We start from the raw sequence: 18,319 nt of genomic DNA, 5'->3' as shown, positions 1-18,319 counted from the left end.
ATGCATGCGATTAAACGTGATTAATACAGTAGTACTTGTACACATGTATAATTGCAGTCAACCTTGCCCAAGTCCAATCTATTTGGACTGAAGAAATAGCTTCGACTTAGAAAATTTTGACTTTTGAGGGATTAAAATCAACAGAATATTCAAAATGATATGAGGACTTTAAAGAAATTTGACTTGCATGATTATTTGACTTATGCAAGGTCGACTTCAAAAGCAAGGTTGACTGTACTTGAAAATGTGGAGATACAACTTGTCCCCTGAATGTATTTAATTATGGGCATGTTATGTCTCCCTGATGATGGATTTGTGTGTGTGTGTGTGTGTGTGTATGTGTGTGTGTGTGAGTGTGTGTATGTGTGTGTGTGTGGGAAAAAATCAACCGTGCAAAAATATCAACATTTACAGCAATACATCAGACCCTAGTAAAGCTAATGTACTATGGAGCCATTTCACCAAATTGTTACATGCAACGATCATTTCTCCCTAATCTATACAGGCCGTTTCAGCCATCACACACGCACAGACATCATGAACATCTCACTCCATGTGTTTGACTTCCTTCGTTCTTTCACAATTCCTGCACACACACATTTCCTACGTACAAGTACAATGTTGTCAGAACAGAGCTTTACTGCCGTCGCTCTTGGTTTTGCTCAAGGGTGTGCAGGCGACTCCTGTCACAACGAAGTCCATGGGACTGGCAGTTTTTTTTTTTTTTTTGCATTACATGTACTGTATATCCAAATGTCATAAAAACTGAACAATGTATGTAAAGATACAACTGTACATCAATAACCATTTTGAGACCTGAATTGTCACTTCATTGTAAAAAAAGATTTTTGTTTTAACAAGAGTGCACTGATTTTCATTACTACTCAACACACATCTCAACTCTCTGTTCATATTACACTTTTTTCCCTTTTTCCATTATCTGTCTTTCTTTTCTTCACACATCACGTATGTATATGCACACATCCACTTCCATTGCACAGTGTTGGGCCATCCAAGACTGCAGCTGATCTATTTTCATTCATTAACAAATTTTGCTTTGGGGTATGCAGAGACCCCAACCCCAAGCACCTTCTGATCTGGAGATTCTCCCGCCCGAAACCCCTAGCAAACGGGAGACTCCAAGTTGATGTGTGCGAAGCGCGAAGTTCCTAGGGTTCTAGATGTTCTCTGGTGCTATCTACAGAGACTCCAACTCTCCCGTTTTCGACGGGAGATCTCCCGCCGAAAACCCATTTTTGCAAAATCTCCCGTTCTCCCGTTTGAGATCTAATTTCTCCCGCCCTGGCTCTTTGTCTCCCGTTGGAAGGGATTTCTTACTTATTTCTATCGTATGTTGAAAAAATAAGCCTTAGATAGCACAAGAGAGCATCTAGAACCCTAGGAACTTCGCGCTTCGCACACATCAAGTTGGAGTCTCCCGTTTGCTAGGGGTTTCAGGCGGGAGAATCTCCAGATCAGAAGGTGCTTTGGGTTGGAGTCTCTGTATCTAAGGCTTATTTTTTCAACATACGATAGCAATAAGTAAGAAATCCTTTCCACCGGGAGACACAGAGCCAGGGCGGGAGAAATAAAATCTCCAGCGGGAGAACGGGAGATTTTGCAAAAATGGGTTTTCGGCGGGAGATCTCCCGTCGAAAACGGGAGAGTTGGAGTCTCTGGGTATGTTTTCTTTTATCACTACTGCACACACCCCTACACATGAAAACACCCTAATTTATGTTTCACCCTTCTCCCTTTACTTCCAATTTTACTTTCCCTCTTTCACCTATCATACAACCATGTCCTTGGCACCATTATCACTGTTTTGTTACAGAAAAGAGCCAAAATGAGAATCGGCATCACAATCGTGGTTACTAGTAATGTGTCATTTATTACTTTTTACAGTCTGAAGAAGAGGACTTGATCAGTCAACTGATCCGTGTGTTGTGAGTTTGATGTGGCTAAACTGGCACCATGCGGCTCAAGTGTTTTTGTTGCAAGTTGATGATGGCTGCCTCATGCAATGGAACCGGCGTTGCTGGCAATACGGGGCCACATGTCTGCACACTCCTTGGCCACTGGACCTGTGATGGCAGAACCTGCCAAATACAAAACAGAAAGGGGGGGGGGGGGGGGGTCAGTACACTGAAAACATAGTGTGCAGAAGACCACTTTCATCAATGGATATTCCAATCTGCCAAATACTATACGTGAATAGTCATGAGAGCAATGGTTCAAGATTTTGTATGAAGTATTTTGTATGAAGTGAAAGATGAGTCACTCTCTTCAACGAAGCAAACCCCAGTTAATAGAGCATCTCATCTTTCACAGAATGCAAAATCTAGTTCCATTGCATGGATACAGCCCATATACAGTTCTGATATTGCTGCATTAACTTCACTGATATGCATATACTGTACTTGCAACTCTCATAATTAAGTCCTCGGGACCCTCAGTTTCATTTCTTTTTATCAACATTTCATTATAGCTGAACAATTCTATTGGTTACATCAAAATTTCGTTATAACCAAACTGAACAATACACTCTGTACATGATGAAAAATATATAGCAGATAATGTTGGGACCTGTACACATTGTAAGTGGAATACCATTATAACTTGGTTTGTTATAATGAAGTGCACTGTATAGAGAGTGATAATGGGACATTAATTTTTACTTGTAACATGAGATTCATCATAATCATATGTCATAACAGGAGTGCACACAATTTGGTTTCATTCCCCTCTCAGAAACCTGCTGTACAAAAAATGTTTATTGTATCACACAAAGTATTTAATAAAATGAAGTTCAAATCATAAACCTCTAAGTTTAATATTTGGGTCCATTTAAAAGCTCCTGAAACCTTTAAACTTATCTTGCAATCAATACCAAGCACTGACAAAGGGTTCATCATGAAAGTTGGGAGTCCTTTCTATGGTTACATTCCTTCAATTTGCCCATGTTTGACATGTTTAGTCTATGCACCAAACAACACTGAATCTTGTCGACATATTAGAGGTCTATCCAAATTCCGGTGATTAAGCTTTGATGTGTATAAATATCAAATAAAGGCTGATGTAACAATCAAATGCTAGGGTCTGTGTGTCCATAATTGACAACCACAGGACAACATCACAAGCCATAACAATGGATTGACAGCTCAGTCTCCCTTTACTGCAGGAGACTTCCTTGAATTAAACTAATATCTCAATTTTTCAATTAGACATTTTCTACACAATAGGGAATAAGGATGCATATATTATTGTTAAGCTTTGATCTTAAAATATTTTTTTTCTTCACAACTCATTTGAATAACTGACCTTTCATTTCTCCTTTGTTGTTCACTATGACCCCTGCATTGTCTTCGAAGTAGAGCACTATGCCTTCTCTTCTTCTGATGGGTTTCCGTTGTCGAATGATGACAGCAGGCATGACTGAAACACAAGATTACCATGTCTGCATCACATTTTGTTCATGAAGCATTTTGTGGATGCACAAAACTTTGTACATAGGTCAAATCATTCAGCCCTTGCCAGGGGCCACGAAACACTTTTCAGGGTGGGCCAGCAACAGTTGAATTGGGGGAGGGTGTCTAGGGTCAATGTATAATGCCCGCAGTTCCATCGCTCCTGTTTTATTTTATCTCCTGTAAACCTTGAAAGACAAAGCGGTGGGTAGCAAGGGGGGTCCTCCAGAGAAAGGAGTCCTCCGCAAAACCCTCAACTCGTGTCGTGCCTCCTTCTCCATTGGAGAAATACAGGATAGCGACAACTATGAGAACACGGTATGCACAACTATGAGCAAAGTTTGCTAATATTTTTAGAGTATCTGGTTGCTAAACTATCGACACAAACTACAAAAATATCATCAACAGCACAATTAAAACAGATACACTTGTATGTGCTACTGTAAAAGTGGAAATTCTCAGTGTTGAAATTTTCTTGCATTTCACGCAACCAGAAACTTGCGCGAAAATAAAAGCATGCCAATATCTTTGCCTGCTATATGTTGCAGTAGCGCATGTCTTACCTCCGCAGAATTAAAAACATGCAAAGCCAATCTTATTCGGTCGAGCATGAAAAATTACACGAGTGAAAATATCCACTTTTACAGTATATACCAGTCTTCATTACATCCCTGTTCCCTAGTTTCTCCTTTAGCACTTACATGTGTGTCAGAAAGGCTACATTGACATTTGGCGCCTACAATGAACATCTGGTTTGATACTATAAAATGAACTGAAAGGTATGACCTTTGACCATGATCAAATCACCTTTTGCCTTATGACCCAATTACCCAAAGTAATAGTTCATCCCTGTATGAACAGACAAAACAATCTCTGTCAAAATATCTGAATTTTTCCCAACTTACACAATTTCAGTAACTTGTGACATTGACACAAATAGTCGGATAGCATAAAACTTCAAAACATAAAACTTGCTAAATTGAAATAAAAATGTAGACAACTGTAACAATGTTACATGGCAAGAATGAATGCCATCACTATACCAAATATCTTACTTCATTCACTGGGACTCACCCTTTTTCCTGAGCTCTGGCTTGCCTTTCTTGACAGTAGCAACAACCATGTCCCCGAGACCAGCAGCAGGCAACCTGTTCAGCCTACCCTTGATGCCGCTGACAGCAATGATGTACAGGTTCTTGGCACCTACACAACCATAATCAAAGAAATACATACACACATCATATTAGCTAGGTTTGAAGGACACCATGCTGGTACAGCACATGACACATAGCTCTAGCATGATTTACAGCAATAGCATGAAAATATTGCAGATTACAGCACTTGGAAAGATGGTATTTTAAGTATAACATATTGTAAGTAAAATATATAAAAGATGTGAGATATTTGATATCTAGGGTGTTATGATGGTATAAACCTTTTATTTTCTCAATCTTTGTTTCTCTTGAGAGGTACTGAGGGGTAGGAGGAAGGACGTGGAAAAAAATTATCAATCACAAATATATGACACTAGCACACCTGGTTACCTTTTACAATATAAGCATGAATGGAGATTCATAATCACATCATTAGCGCACCTTAATTTACCATCAAGGGGGCAATATTAGGTCACTGCATAAGATGTCAAATAGCTAAGCATAAGACCCATTCAAAACATTGGGATATCTTTTATTTTTGCTAAACCAAATATTGGACTGATAAAACACCATGTTCTGAAACTGTATCAAGCACTGCAATATTCTTTAGAATGTAGACAGCTAGATAGGATAACATATTTCACTCTCACATTTGAAATAATCTGAGATAACTTAGTGATATAACAGCAAATTATTATCACACATGTACCTCCTCCAAAGAAAGAGGTTATGTTTTCATTCGTGTTTGTTTGTTCATCTGTGTGAAAAATAACTCAAAAAGTTGTGAACAGTTTTGGATGAAACTTTAAAGGGACCATATAGTTTTGGTTGAGACCTAATTTCAGGTTTCTAACATTTTTTGGTGAGATAATGAGAAACCTCTTATGAAACATGACAAAGCATGTAATTTTATGAAGAATTCAACGTTTATTTGATGAAAATTGGTTTTGAAATGGCTGAGATATCCAAAAAAGAGCAATTCTAATAAAGTGTGGGACCCACACTTATATTACGATCGCTTTGTTTTACTTTGTTTTTGGATGTTTCAGTCATTCCAAACCCAATTTTCATCAAATAAACTTTGAATTCATTGCAACTGATTGACAAATTGCCCTACATCGACGTAAATAAGCACTGAATTGATCAGTGTTTTAGTAGTAGCCATGATAAAAAATCATGGGCGTACATACTCGAGCAGGATTCGAACCCACGACCTCCTGATCACCGGACAGGCGTCATCTCCACTAGACCACCGAGCTTTCGCCCGACAGCAAGTGTTGGTTCTAATCCTTATAGCATGCAGCGGGTACTGCTTTGTTATTCAAATTTATGAAGTTCTTCCGTCGAGATGTTTTCATTGCAACTGATTGACAAATTGCCCTACATCGACGTAAATAAGCACTGAATGGATCAGTGTTTTAGTAGTAGCCATGATAAAAAATCATGGGCGTACATACTCGAGCAGGATTCGAACCCACGACCTCCTGATCACCGGACAGGCGTCATCTCCACTAGACCACCGAGCTTTCGCCCGACAGCAAGTGTTGGTTCTAATCCTTATAGCATGCAGCGGGTACTGCTTTGTTATTCAAATTTATGAAGTTCTTCCGTCGAGATGTTTTCATTGCAACTGATTGACAAATTGCCCTACATCGACGTAAATAAGCACTGAATTGATCAGTGTTTTAGTAGTAGCCATGATAAAAAATCATGGGCGTACATACTCGAGCAGGATTCGAACCCACGACCTCCTGATCACCGGACAGGCGTCATCTCCACTAGACCACCGAGCTTTCGCCCGACAGCAAGTGTTGGTTCTAATCCTTATAGCATGCAGCGGGTACTGCTTTGTTATTCAAATTTATGAAGTTCTTCCGTCGAGATGTTTTCATTGCAACTGATTGACAAATTGCCCTACATCGACGTAAATAAGCACTGAATTGATCAGTGTTTTAGTAGTAGCCATGATAAAAAATCATGGGCGTACATACTCGAGCAGGATTCGAACCCACGACCTCCTGATCACCGGACAGGCGTCATCTCCACTAGACCACCGAGCTTTCGCCCGACAGCAAGTGTTGGTTCTAATCCTTATAGCATGCAGCGGGTACTGCTTTGTTATTCAAATTTATGAAGTTCTTCCGTCGAGATGTTTTCATTGCAACTGATTGACAAATTGCCCTACATCGACGTAAATAAGCACTGAATTGATCAGTGTTTTAGTAGTAGCCATGATAAAAAATCATGGGCGTACATACTCGAGCAGGATTCGAACCCACGACCTCCTGATCACCGGACAGGCGTCATCTCCACTAGACCACCGAGCTTTCGCCCGACAGCAAGTGTTGGTTCTAATCCTTATAGCATGCAGCGGGTACTGCTTTGTTATTCAAATTTATGAAGTTCTTCCGTCGAGATGTTTTCATTGCAACTGATTGACAAATTGCCCTACATCGACGTAAATAATTCAGTGCTTATTTACGTCGATGTAGGGCAATTTGTCAATCAGTTGCAATGAAAACATCTCGACGGAAGAACTTCATAAATTTGAATAACAAAGCAGTACCCGCTGCATGCTATAAGGATTAGAACCAACACTTGCTGTCGGGCGAAAGCTCGGTGGTCTAGTGGAGATGACGCCTGTCCGGTGATCAGGAGGTCGTGGGTTCGAATCCTGCTCGAGTATGTACGCCCATGATTTTTTATCATGGCTACTACTAAAACACTGATCAATTCAGTGCTTATTTACGTCGATGTAGGGCAATTTGTCAATCAGTTGCAATGAAAACATCTCGACGGAAGAACTTCATAAATTTGAATAACAAAGCAGTACCCGCTGCATGCTATAAGGATTAGAACCAACACTTGCTGTCGGGCGAAAGCTCGGTGGTCTAGTGGAGATGACGCCTGTCCGGTGATCAGGAGGTCGTGGGTTCGAATCCTGCTCGAGTATGTACGCCCATGATTTTTTATCATGGCTACTACTAAAACACTGATCAATTCAGTGCTTATTTACGTCGATGTAGGGCAATTTGTCAATCAGTTGCAATGAAAACATCTCGACGGAAGAACTTCATAAATTTGAATAACAAAGCAGTACCCGCTGCATGCTATAAGGATTAGAACCAACACTTGCTGTCGGGCGAAAGCTCGGTGGTCTAGTGGAGATGACGCCTGTCCGGTGATCAGGAGGTCGTGGGTTCGAATCCTGCTCGAGTATGTACGCCCATGATTTTTTATCATGGCTACTACTAAAACACTGATCAATTCAGTGCTTATTTACGTCGATGTAGGGCAATTTGTCAATCAGTTGCAATGAAAACATCTCGACGGAAGAACTTCATAAATTTGAATAACTTTGAATTCCTCTTAAAATGGTATGTTCTGTACTATATCATAAGCCAATGTTTTCTTGGTATCTCGCAAAAAGTTAAAAGCCCAATTCTCATCTTCACCAATACTGTACCATCCCTTTAATGGGAAAGGTTGACAATGACACGAAAAACAGATGATTAAATTTTTGTAGTGGTCCGGGCATCTTTGTGGACTTTTGAAGGATTTTTAATCTTTTGGCAGGTAGGACCAATGAACGTGGGAGTTCAAGCTGCAAGTATTTGAGGTTTGCATGCGCACACTAAAGTGCGTGCTCTGCTCGGGCAGGTGCTGCTCAGCTGGAAGCTGATGACGTTCAACAAAAGGATTCTATATTGGGAAATTGGAATATTTTCACTTTCAGTATTCATATGAGTGGAAATCACTGATCTATGGAAGAACAAGACCAAGAGCAGAATATATATTTTAGAATCTGAGTAAGAGCAGATTCTATGTCACCGATACCTGTATTGTCGGCACAGTTGACGACCGCCCCCACTGGCAGACCCAGTGAGATGCGGAACTTGGATCCAGACGAACCTCCACGTCCTGCAAGATGAACCAAAGACATTGTGAAAGAAACATGGACACACTGATTATGCTGACAATTGTCTAAGTCAAACAGAACATGAGAATATACCCCCCACCCCCCCCCCACCCCCGCAATGCTATGCATGGTCTCAGTAGCAGTATAGTAGCCCTACTACATATCGACCACCCTTATTGAAACCGACCGCGTATAATTCGCACACTGAACACTTAGTACGCACTTTTCTGCGCGCAAAGCACATAAAAATGGATTGGCTTTGAATGTAGATTAGGATGGTGTGGGAAAACGCGATAATTCACTGTTCATTAATGGTTTTAATCAAGGACAAAATTTCGAATGAATATTTTCACCGAATCGTAATGACAGCACAATGTAATGTCTATGGAAGTTTCTAAAAGGTTTCTAAAAAGCTTCGTACAACACGGTGTTCAATACAACTCGGTTTACATGCATTGTCAATGCAAAATCAGCGGTCGATCCTAAAAACGCGATTTACCGCGGGGAGCTGAAACGAGGCCATGCAAGTTCGTCGGCGATATTTTTGCACTGAAACTTCGAATCGAAAAGGGAACAACGGCATTTGATAGAGCTGGATTTTCTCAATCACATAGGTCAAGTTTTTTACGTGAATTTCAGTGTTAAATATTCTTATCAAGCAAATAAACATTAGGCGGTCGATTAGTAGTAGGTCCAACCCTATTGTGCAACTCAGTTGTAATTTTTAATTTTATCATTTGATTCTTATACGAAATCCATCATTGTAGAAAATGAGCAAGTTAAGCCCTAGAGAATGTAAGAAAAATAGTGTGAGTTGGTGATGCTGGTGTGTGATGATGTTGCCACACAGATAGGCCTACACAGCAAAAAGCATAGACCGTCTAACGTTAGCTATTAAAGTTAGACATCTAGAGTAACTACGGCAGTAAGCGGCCTTGCAGCCATTCGCGGCAGGTACAACATACACGGTAATATACCGCTAAACACAGCACTGCACTGAGTATGCACACTACACATATACTAACACACTAGCAATCAACAAAAACCAGCCATTAAAATGGGCACGATCTCTGACGAAAGTGAAATTTTCTCACCTAGGGCCTAAATGACAACATATCGCATCCAAAATGAAATTTTCGGTACTTCTTAACATAACAGTTAAGAAACAATGGTCCAAGAAACTGGATTTTTTGTCGCTTTCTCGATGTTCATGGATTTTGAAAACATATCCTCACGTAAAATAGAACTTTCGCGAGCCGACGTGGGCCGCCATTTTTTTCGGAAAGTGGATGTTACCATCGAAAAAAATGAGAAAAACACGAGAAAGACATCAACAACACCGCCAGATTTGCGATCTTGTTTGCGGCCAATGCATGTGCGCCCGCTATTTTCACGTGCTTTCGCAATGGGAATTGGCGCTTACGCAATGTTCGCGAGACATGTGAAGGCGTTCAGCTACAGATCGCGGAGCTCGCGCGTATTGCATAGGGATTGTACATCATGCCGCAAGCAGAAATACTACGTCGCATATCGCCCTTATCGGCGAAAATTGTGCCGGGTTTTGCCCTGGTAAATCATGAAAACTGCGTTGGTCAATGGTAAATTTCTTTTATGAAAACAGTTGCGTTAATTAATAATCTTGTCTACGATATATGAAATGGTTGAAAATAATTTGCCTGATTTGTTTACAAGTTGGAAAAACCCTTAACAATGCTTAAACTGCCGCAAACGGGATATTTTACTCTAGACAACCTGCGGCTGGATGGCAAGGACATTTTAACTTGTGACGCAATAAGGTTTTTAACTTTTATATAGCAGCCTGGAACTACTCTGCCGATGCACATTCTATCTACCAGTACCATATAGACGTACTTTAGGGGAAGTAGAAACCCTGACTGTTGAGTGTTAGACCTACATATAGCCCGCAGCCCGACCAGACACCGTGTGCAGACAGCGCCAGGGCGGTGTGTTAACCAGTTAACGTGTGCCACAGTCTACAGACAGCAGTTGGACAGTGTCAGTGGCAAAGTAAACAGGCTCTCGACCGAGTGCTTCAAGGACGGGGGTAAAACCTAGCTGTCCACAGTGACATTATGTAACCACTTAATATGGGTTCTGTGTAGTCTCTTATCGGTGGCATTCGTGTGTGGACAACCATATGCCGGTACGAGAAACACTTGCATTTGCTGGTTGTATTGAAAGCACGTCTCTCATTCATTGGTACCCTACGTACCGAGGCATAGTATTTTCCCCACGTACAGCTATGCATGGAGTACTGTGCACGCCTAATAAGAACATTATCAGACATCGATGTGCATAGATGTGAAATAAGACATCCCTGAGAATATATTCTAGGACTGTAATCATAAACAGCCCCTTACACAATGTAAAAAGAATAAAGAGGTATCAATTCATTATGTGTAACAACTTAATTAGTTATTGATTCTACTGATTTTCAGTGATTTTATTGAGGCTTCAAAGAGTTCTCGTACCTCGCTTCGACATTTTGGAAGAAAGAGACAGACGAAAGGGGGCGCTATTTCTAGTAATGGTAAACATCAGACACACGAAGATCCGGACGAGGATTCTCGAATCTATCCGGCGTGCCGGATACATTACGATACATACGCCGAGGCGTATGTATCGTATGTTTTCATTTTGTGAGCATTGAAAATTTGTCATTATTGGAAGCTAGATTACCACTCATACATCGGAAATGATAAAAAAAAAGAATGAACAATTCATGGTTTCATTATCAAATGTAAACATACTGAGCTTTGATTGAAAGTGTGTGCCCTGGGTTCGGTTGCACGAATGCAAACAACTGTGGCGGATGTACAGGAAAGGGGGGTTAAGGGTTTTTCGCCCCCCCCCTTGGGCTCTGTTTTTGTTCTTTGTTTTGTTTTGGGTTTCAAGGGATTCAACCTCCCCCCCCCCCCGCTTGTTTGTTTGTTTCTTTGTTTTTTACTTGTCAGCCCATTTTGGGAGAGAAGTGGCAGCAAAAAATAATGAAAAAAGTTTTAAAAAATATGAAGACCTTTTCTTTCTTCCTTCCTTTTTTCACACTTTTTTTAACGACCAATCGTCATTTAATATTTGGTCAATCCCCCTTAGCAAATAGTAGATACCGCCCCTAAGAAAAACAATAGTTTTCATGGAGTTCGATTCTACGGGCCTGATTTTCAACTGTTTCAGTGTTTTAACATTTTGCTATTCTCCCTCTTTACGGATGTCGTGTACTTTTTGAAACACAAACTTAAAGGTTTTTTTTTTTTTTCTTGAATTTATCGTTGTCAGAGCGGTGTAGTATATGACTGAGATTGTGAGTCTGTTGCTGTGTAGGCCTACAGTGCAATGTTGTGCTGACAAAGACTGCATGCACTTCTCGCAATCCGACATGGCCAAACCTTATCCCATATCCACACTGCATATCCATGGTAGACGGTCCCGTGCTCGGATCACGCTTTTGAGTTTTAAGTGCCGTTTTCTTACTTTTTCTTTTATTAATAAAAATAATAAATGATAACGATTTTAATGATAGTGTTATGATGATAAACAAGCAAGCTTCTTTTATGTGATATTTTCTCTGAAAAAAAAAAGAATCATGCCCCGCAAACATGATATTCCCTTCGTTTGGAGATAGATTAAAATTTATCACGAAGTATTTTTGTACAATCATTTCAAATATAGGTTTTCTCGGCCAATTTCGCACTTTTTTCAGTCCATTTGATAAAAGGTTCATTCAATTTAGCGAAAATCCTCGTCACTGCACATTCTGTCATTCAAAATTGCAACTTGTTCGTTCAATTTACATTTCGATCAATGAAATTCGCACATGTACCTTTCGAATTCGTAAAACGGGCATTCAAATTGGCACGTGCTCTTCAGTCATTCAAATTCGCCAGCACTGGCGGCAAATGGTATTTCAGCCATTCAATTTCGCGTATGGGCAGTCAAATTCCAAACATGTTTATTCAAATTGGCGTAATGTTATTATTGTTTTGAAAAGGTGAGATTGAGAACCGTGATATTATACGTATTTAAATGTGAATTTTTGTTTCATCCACACACTGTTTTAGTATATAGTAAAGGTATCTTTGATCCTTAATAACTCAAGTTAATTGTTCTGTAACGCCCCTCTTCTTTCATACATGTTATACATGCACCAGCATGGGCGTAAATCCCGGGGGGGATGGGGGGGGGGGGGATATATCCCCCCTGAAATGGAGGAGGGGGGATGGCCTGTACAATCATCCCCCCCCCCCCCCTGAATTTTGAGGAAAAAAAAATGGAGGAAGCAGAAATGTGATTGTATCAATTTTGGCATATTGCATGACGTTTGTACGCCGGCCTTCAGACAGGTAACAGAGCTGAACAGTATTCTATCTTGTAGGAAAATGTATAATTTTCTCAAGCGCTCGCTCGCTTCGCTCGCTCGCGAAGAAAGTAAGATCGACATGCACTGTAAGGTGTGGCTCAGACGTTGACAACGTCAAATAGTATAGGCCTACATGTAAACATGCTATGACGCGAGTAACTGGGGACCATCTGCAAAATATGTACGAAAAGAAACAAACAAAAAAAAAATAACAAAAACTATATAGCCATAATTGAACCCCCTCCATTTCCTGAATCATTCCTGAGAAACGACAGTGACTGATGACTCAGTCAGGATACATCTATGGGCATACCCAGGGAAGATCATTGGCGTCGAGTCTATTTGCCCCACCCCTACGGAAGTGTTTAAGCAGACAAATCATTTATCCCCCAGGCAATTCCCGAGATGAGGACAAATCTCGAACTTTCTAAATGGAAAATTGTCCAAATATCGCCAGAACTATGCACCAGATCGTTGCATTGCAATCATAAACATGCAAAAGTTGCGCTATACAGGATCCCTTTCGATAAACTTTGTACACTTTTGACATTGACGTATATTTCCCTAATTTATCAAAGGGTGTGTAGCAGATCTTTCACTTAACAAAAGCACCCTCATTATGCAGAGGCGTCGATGGGGGGGGGGATGGTTCCCCCATAAAAGTGGGACAAACAAAAGCGAAAAATATAGCTACAAACGGTAGTTTTTTAGTGTAAAATGTAAAAATTTTAAAGCTCGCTCGCTCCGCTCGCTCGCATTATTTTAACCGCTATGCCGTTCTCCTAATGTTGCTGCCACTGACTGACAGCAGTTGCGCCCGGTGCGCCCCCTTAATGTTATTTCCAAAGCGGAAAAAAAAAAAACAGCCACAAACGACAGTTGTGGGGACTGTAAAATGTCAAAATTTTAAAGTTCACTCGCTTCGCTCGCTCGCATTTAATCATTATGCCATTCTCCTGATGTTGCTGCCAGTAATTGCCAGCAGTTTTCGCCCGGTGTGCCCCCCCCCCCCTTAATTTCCAAAGCGAAAAAAAAATACAGCGACAGACGGCAGTCTTTGGACTGTAAAATGTCAAAATTTTGAAGCTCGCTCGCTTCGCTCGCTCGCATTTGATCATTATTCCATTCTATTGATTTTGCTGCCAGTAATTGCCAGCAGTTTTCGCCCGGTGCGCCCCCTTAATTTCCAAAGCAAAAAAAAAAAAAAAAAAAAAAAAAAAATATATATATATATATATATATATATACAGCCGTAAAGGACAGTTTTGGGCTCTGTAAGATATCAAATTTTCAAGCTCACTTGCTTCGCTCGCTCGCATTAAATCATTATTCCATTCTCCTGATGTTGCTGCCAGTAATTGCCGGCAGTTGCGCCTGGTGTGCCCCCCTTAATTTCCAAAGCGAAAAAGAAAAAATACAGCGACAAACGGCAGTCTTTGGACTGTAAAATGTCAAAATTTTGAAGCTCGCTCGCCTCGCTCGCTCGCATTTGATCATTATTCTATTCTATTGATTTTGCTGCCAATAATTGCCAGCAGTTTTCGCCCGGTGCGCCCCCCCCCCCCCTTAATTTCCAAAGCGAAAAATATAGCTACAAACGGCAGTTTTTGGACTGTAAAATGTCAAAATTTTGAAGCTCGCTCGCTTCGCTCGCTCGCATTCATTATTATGCCATTCTCCTGATGCTGCTGCCAGTAATTGCCAGTAGTTTTCGCCCTGTGCGCCCCCTTAATTTCCAAAGCGAACAAAAAAGCCACAAACGACAGTTTTGGGGACTGTAAAATGTCAAAAAATTTTAAGCCCACTCGCTTCGCTCGCTCGCATTTAATCATTATGCCATTCTCCTGATGTTGCTGCCAGTAATTGCCAGCAATTTTCGCCCGGTGCGCCCCCCTTAATTTCCAAAGCGAAAAATTACAGCCACAAAGGACAGTTTTGGGGACTGTAAAATATCAAAATTTTCAAGCTCACTCGCTCCGCTCGCTCGTATTTAATCGTTATGCCATTCTCCTGATGTTGCTGCCAGTAATTGCCGGCAGTTGCGCCCGGTGTGCCCCCCTTAATTTCCAAAGCGAAAAAAAATACAGCCACAAACGGCAGTCTTTGGACTGTAAAATGTCAAAATTTTGAAGCTCGCTCGCTCCGCTCGCTCGCATTTAACCGCTATGCCATTCTCCTGATGTTGCTGCCAGTGATAGACGGCAGTTGCGCCCGGTGCGGTCCCCCTTTATTTCCAAAGCGAAAAAGTATTGCTACAAACGGCAGTTTTTAGACTGTAAAATGTCAAAATTTTCAAGCTCGCTCGCATTTAATCGCTATGCCATTCTCCTGATGTTGCTGCCAGTGATTGACAGCAGTTGCGCCCGGTGTGCCCCTCCCTTAATTTCCAAAGCGAAGAATATAGCTACAAATGGCAGTTTTTGGACTGTAAAATGTCAAAATTTCCCCCCCTACCATACCCCCCCCCCCCCCTCGCTTGCTTCGCTCCCTCACATAACCGCTCCTCCTTAGATCAAATCCTGACTACGCCGGTGATAGGCCCCACTATTTAGTAGGCCTTCATAGTGATGTCGCACATGCGGAGCAAGAGCTGAAATACCACGATTTAGTCATTCAATAATATATTGTGAATATTTCATTTTCTTATTGTTTTTTTAAAGAAAAGAAAACACATTTTTTACCAAAAGTGTGCACCAGATCGCTGAATTTCAGGGCTGAAAATGCAAAATCTTCCTCGTGTGGGAGAAGGCTACCACCCCCCATACACAACCTCCCCCCGTTCGGTCGTTCCGCTCCCTCTCACATATATTTAAAAAAAAAAATGTTTTCATACTTTTAAGGTCTGATTTTCCGCCGAAAGTCATCTGATAAGCAAAAAAAAAAAAAAAAAAAAAAGGCAACAAGAACTTCGTCTTCATATTTTTGCTGCCACTTTCCTCCCACATTATATTTCATGCAAAAGAGTGGGACATCCGATCCCTGTATAAAGTGTGTGTGTGTGTGGGGGGGGGGGGGGGGGACACCAAGCTTCTCTCCCCCCCCCCCCCTCCCCAAGGCTGCGCCGGTCCGGTGGGCTTGTAATCGTGGTGATGGTGACCATCTCCCCCCCCCCCCCCCCACTCCTCAGGACGGATTTACGCCGTTGTGCACCAGTACCATAGATTCACTTCACTTTCTTATGTCCAGTCATGGCAGCACAAGTTAGATACAGGCGTATCTCTCAAGAAGACAGGGAAATAATCATAGAAGCATTTGAGGGTAATAACCTTGACAAATTGATCTCTAGAGCTGATCCAAGAACTTTATTTCTAATGATGATTGACGCAATATAGCACCCACCAAATGAAAATAATGAACCATGCAGATGAAGGAAATAATCACGATGTAAACTGAAACCTCCTTCTCCCAATCAATGTCAAAACAAACTTAAGATTAATGTGTCTGTGGATGAAATAATGCTATCGAACATTATAAACACATACTATTCTGAAAGTACTATTGCAAAGATGATATCAGAATAAAGAATGAATACGAAAATATGAAATGTCAAGATGCTTGCAAACAATACCTATAGAATATGATGAATGAAAATGAAGAAAGGAATCAAAGCATAAACGTGTCTGCTAACCACTGCAGTAAATACGAAATTGGATGCCCAAGAATGAATTCGAATGAACGAGTGCAGCGTATACGTGATCACGTGACTATATCATGCTAAATTGAATGAACGATTTGCGAAATGGTGCTTGTCTTACGTATTTGAACTGAAAAAGTGCTGATTCGAATGATAAAGGTAATTTGAATGCTCCAAAATGAATTTGAATGAAAAGATTATAAAATTGAAATACCGAACATGCCATCTAGGCTATTGTGCTATTATTGAATGCAGCAATTAGGAATTGGACTGAAAAAAGTGCGAAATTGGCCGGGAAAACCTACAAAATAGCATCTGCCGAAATTGTTCCAGAAGATCTCTCCCCCGTCACATTCTCCCCTTCCCTCTCTCTCTCTCCCCCCCCCCCCTCTCTCTCTCTCTATTAATCTTGCACAATGTTTCTTGAAGAATTAAAATGACTTGTTTTCATGAAAATAAGCTCAGTTTGCCAATCTGAATTGCTACGGAAAACAGAGCAAAACAAAACAAAGAAAACATCACATGATAATCATAATATACTTAGAGCAGTGCTAAAGTTTTGCACGGGGGGGGGGGGGTTTCCTGCACTGTAAAAACATCGGTGTTAGATTTAACACCATGGGTGTTAAATCTAACACCGATCAAGTGTCAATAGAGGACCACACTGACAGGTGTTGAAAGTATTTTGTGATGGTGTTGAAAAGTGTTCACCTGGCACTTCGTGGTGTTAATTTGACACTGTAGCTGGTGATATTCTGACACTGCGTTGGTGTTAATTCAACATTGACACCACATGGTGTTGAGTTGATATTGCTGGTGTTAATTTCAATGGTATAACACCCGCCCAGCTTCAATAAAGGACCACACCAACTGGTGTTACTGTGGTGTAAATGTTTTCACACCTTTTTTTTTTTTGCCAAAATCAAGTACTTTATCGGAAAGTTCTTGATCGTTTTGTTGAAATTCAAAATCAACAAGAAAAACAGTAACCAAGTAACAAGTCAAAAAACATTTTCATACATTGAAGTGACACCATGCAGGAGGTGTTGATTTAACACCAAAAATGAGCACCGAAAATTTAACACCAGCTCGGTGTTTCATATTTAACACCGGACTTTTTGCAGTGTGGCTGTATGGGGGTTCATGGAAGGCTCTATGGTGTGATGTACTGTGACATTGAATTATTGTTTTCATTAAAATTGTCGCTTTATCTTTTTGCGTTTATTTACTGCTCGATTACTATGCGCAGTGATGTATTTGTGTGTATGTGTGTGTGTTTGTGTGTGCGTGCGTGTGTGTGTGCGTGTGCATGTGTGTGTGTGTGTGTTAATGTGTCATTGTGTTACTGTGTATGCTATATTCACACTCTAAATTCGTTGGATTAAAAAGTAATCTAATAGACCATGAGGAGGGACAAATCCAAATAAGATTATTAATTTCAAATCTAATGGATTTAATTTCTAAATCAATTAGACTAAAAATTGTAATCTTATGTGGATTTGTCCCTCCTCATGGTCTTATTAGATTACTTTTTAATCCAACGAATTTAGAGTGTAGTTTACATGGCAACTGCAAAGAATCACTAAAAGAACTTACTCAAACAATAAAAAAGGCACGTATTTTTGTGACACGAATGAAAATGTACGTAATTTAGTGTTACAGCATCGTTTTAATCGGGCATTATAAAGTTCGTTGTTGCCAAGCAACTTTAGCAGTATTACCAATGAAAACGTAACAAGGGTTTAAAAAAAATGCAGCTGACAGTCA

General features: G+C 40.6%; 1 protein-coding gene across 1 annotated transcript; it reads right to left on the bottom strand.

Annotated features, from left to right (window-relative positions):
• Nucleotides 1–1,871: 1,871 nt before the first annotated feature.
• On the bottom strand, nucleotides 1,872–11,079 carry LOC140238149 (large ribosomal subunit protein uL14). The gene is made up of 5 exons (XM_072318087.1): nucleotides 11,033–11,079; nucleotides 8,459–8,542; nucleotides 4,542–4,670; nucleotides 3,322–3,435; nucleotides 1,872–2,099 (listed from the first exon to the last, which is right to left on the bottom strand). Exons 1-5 carry the CDS (start codon nucleotides 11,043–11,045, stop codon nucleotides 2,017–2,019), a joined length of 423 nt encoding a protein of 140 aa, XP_072174188.1. The 5' UTR covers nucleotides 11,046–11,079; the 3' UTR covers nucleotides 1,872–2,016.
• Nucleotides 11,080–18,319: the final 7,240 nt, after the last annotated feature.

Source organism: Diadema setosum, chromosome 14 (assembly GCF_964275005.1).
Source record: "Diadema setosum chromosome 14, eeDiaSeto1, whole genome shotgun sequence".
Classification (NCBI taxonomy): domain Eukaryota; kingdom Metazoa; phylum Echinodermata; class Echinoidea; order Diadematoida; family Diadematidae; genus Diadema; species Diadema setosum.
The sequence above is the reverse complement of the archived record's forward strand: the minus strand, read 5'-3'. Positions and strand labels throughout refer to the sequence as shown.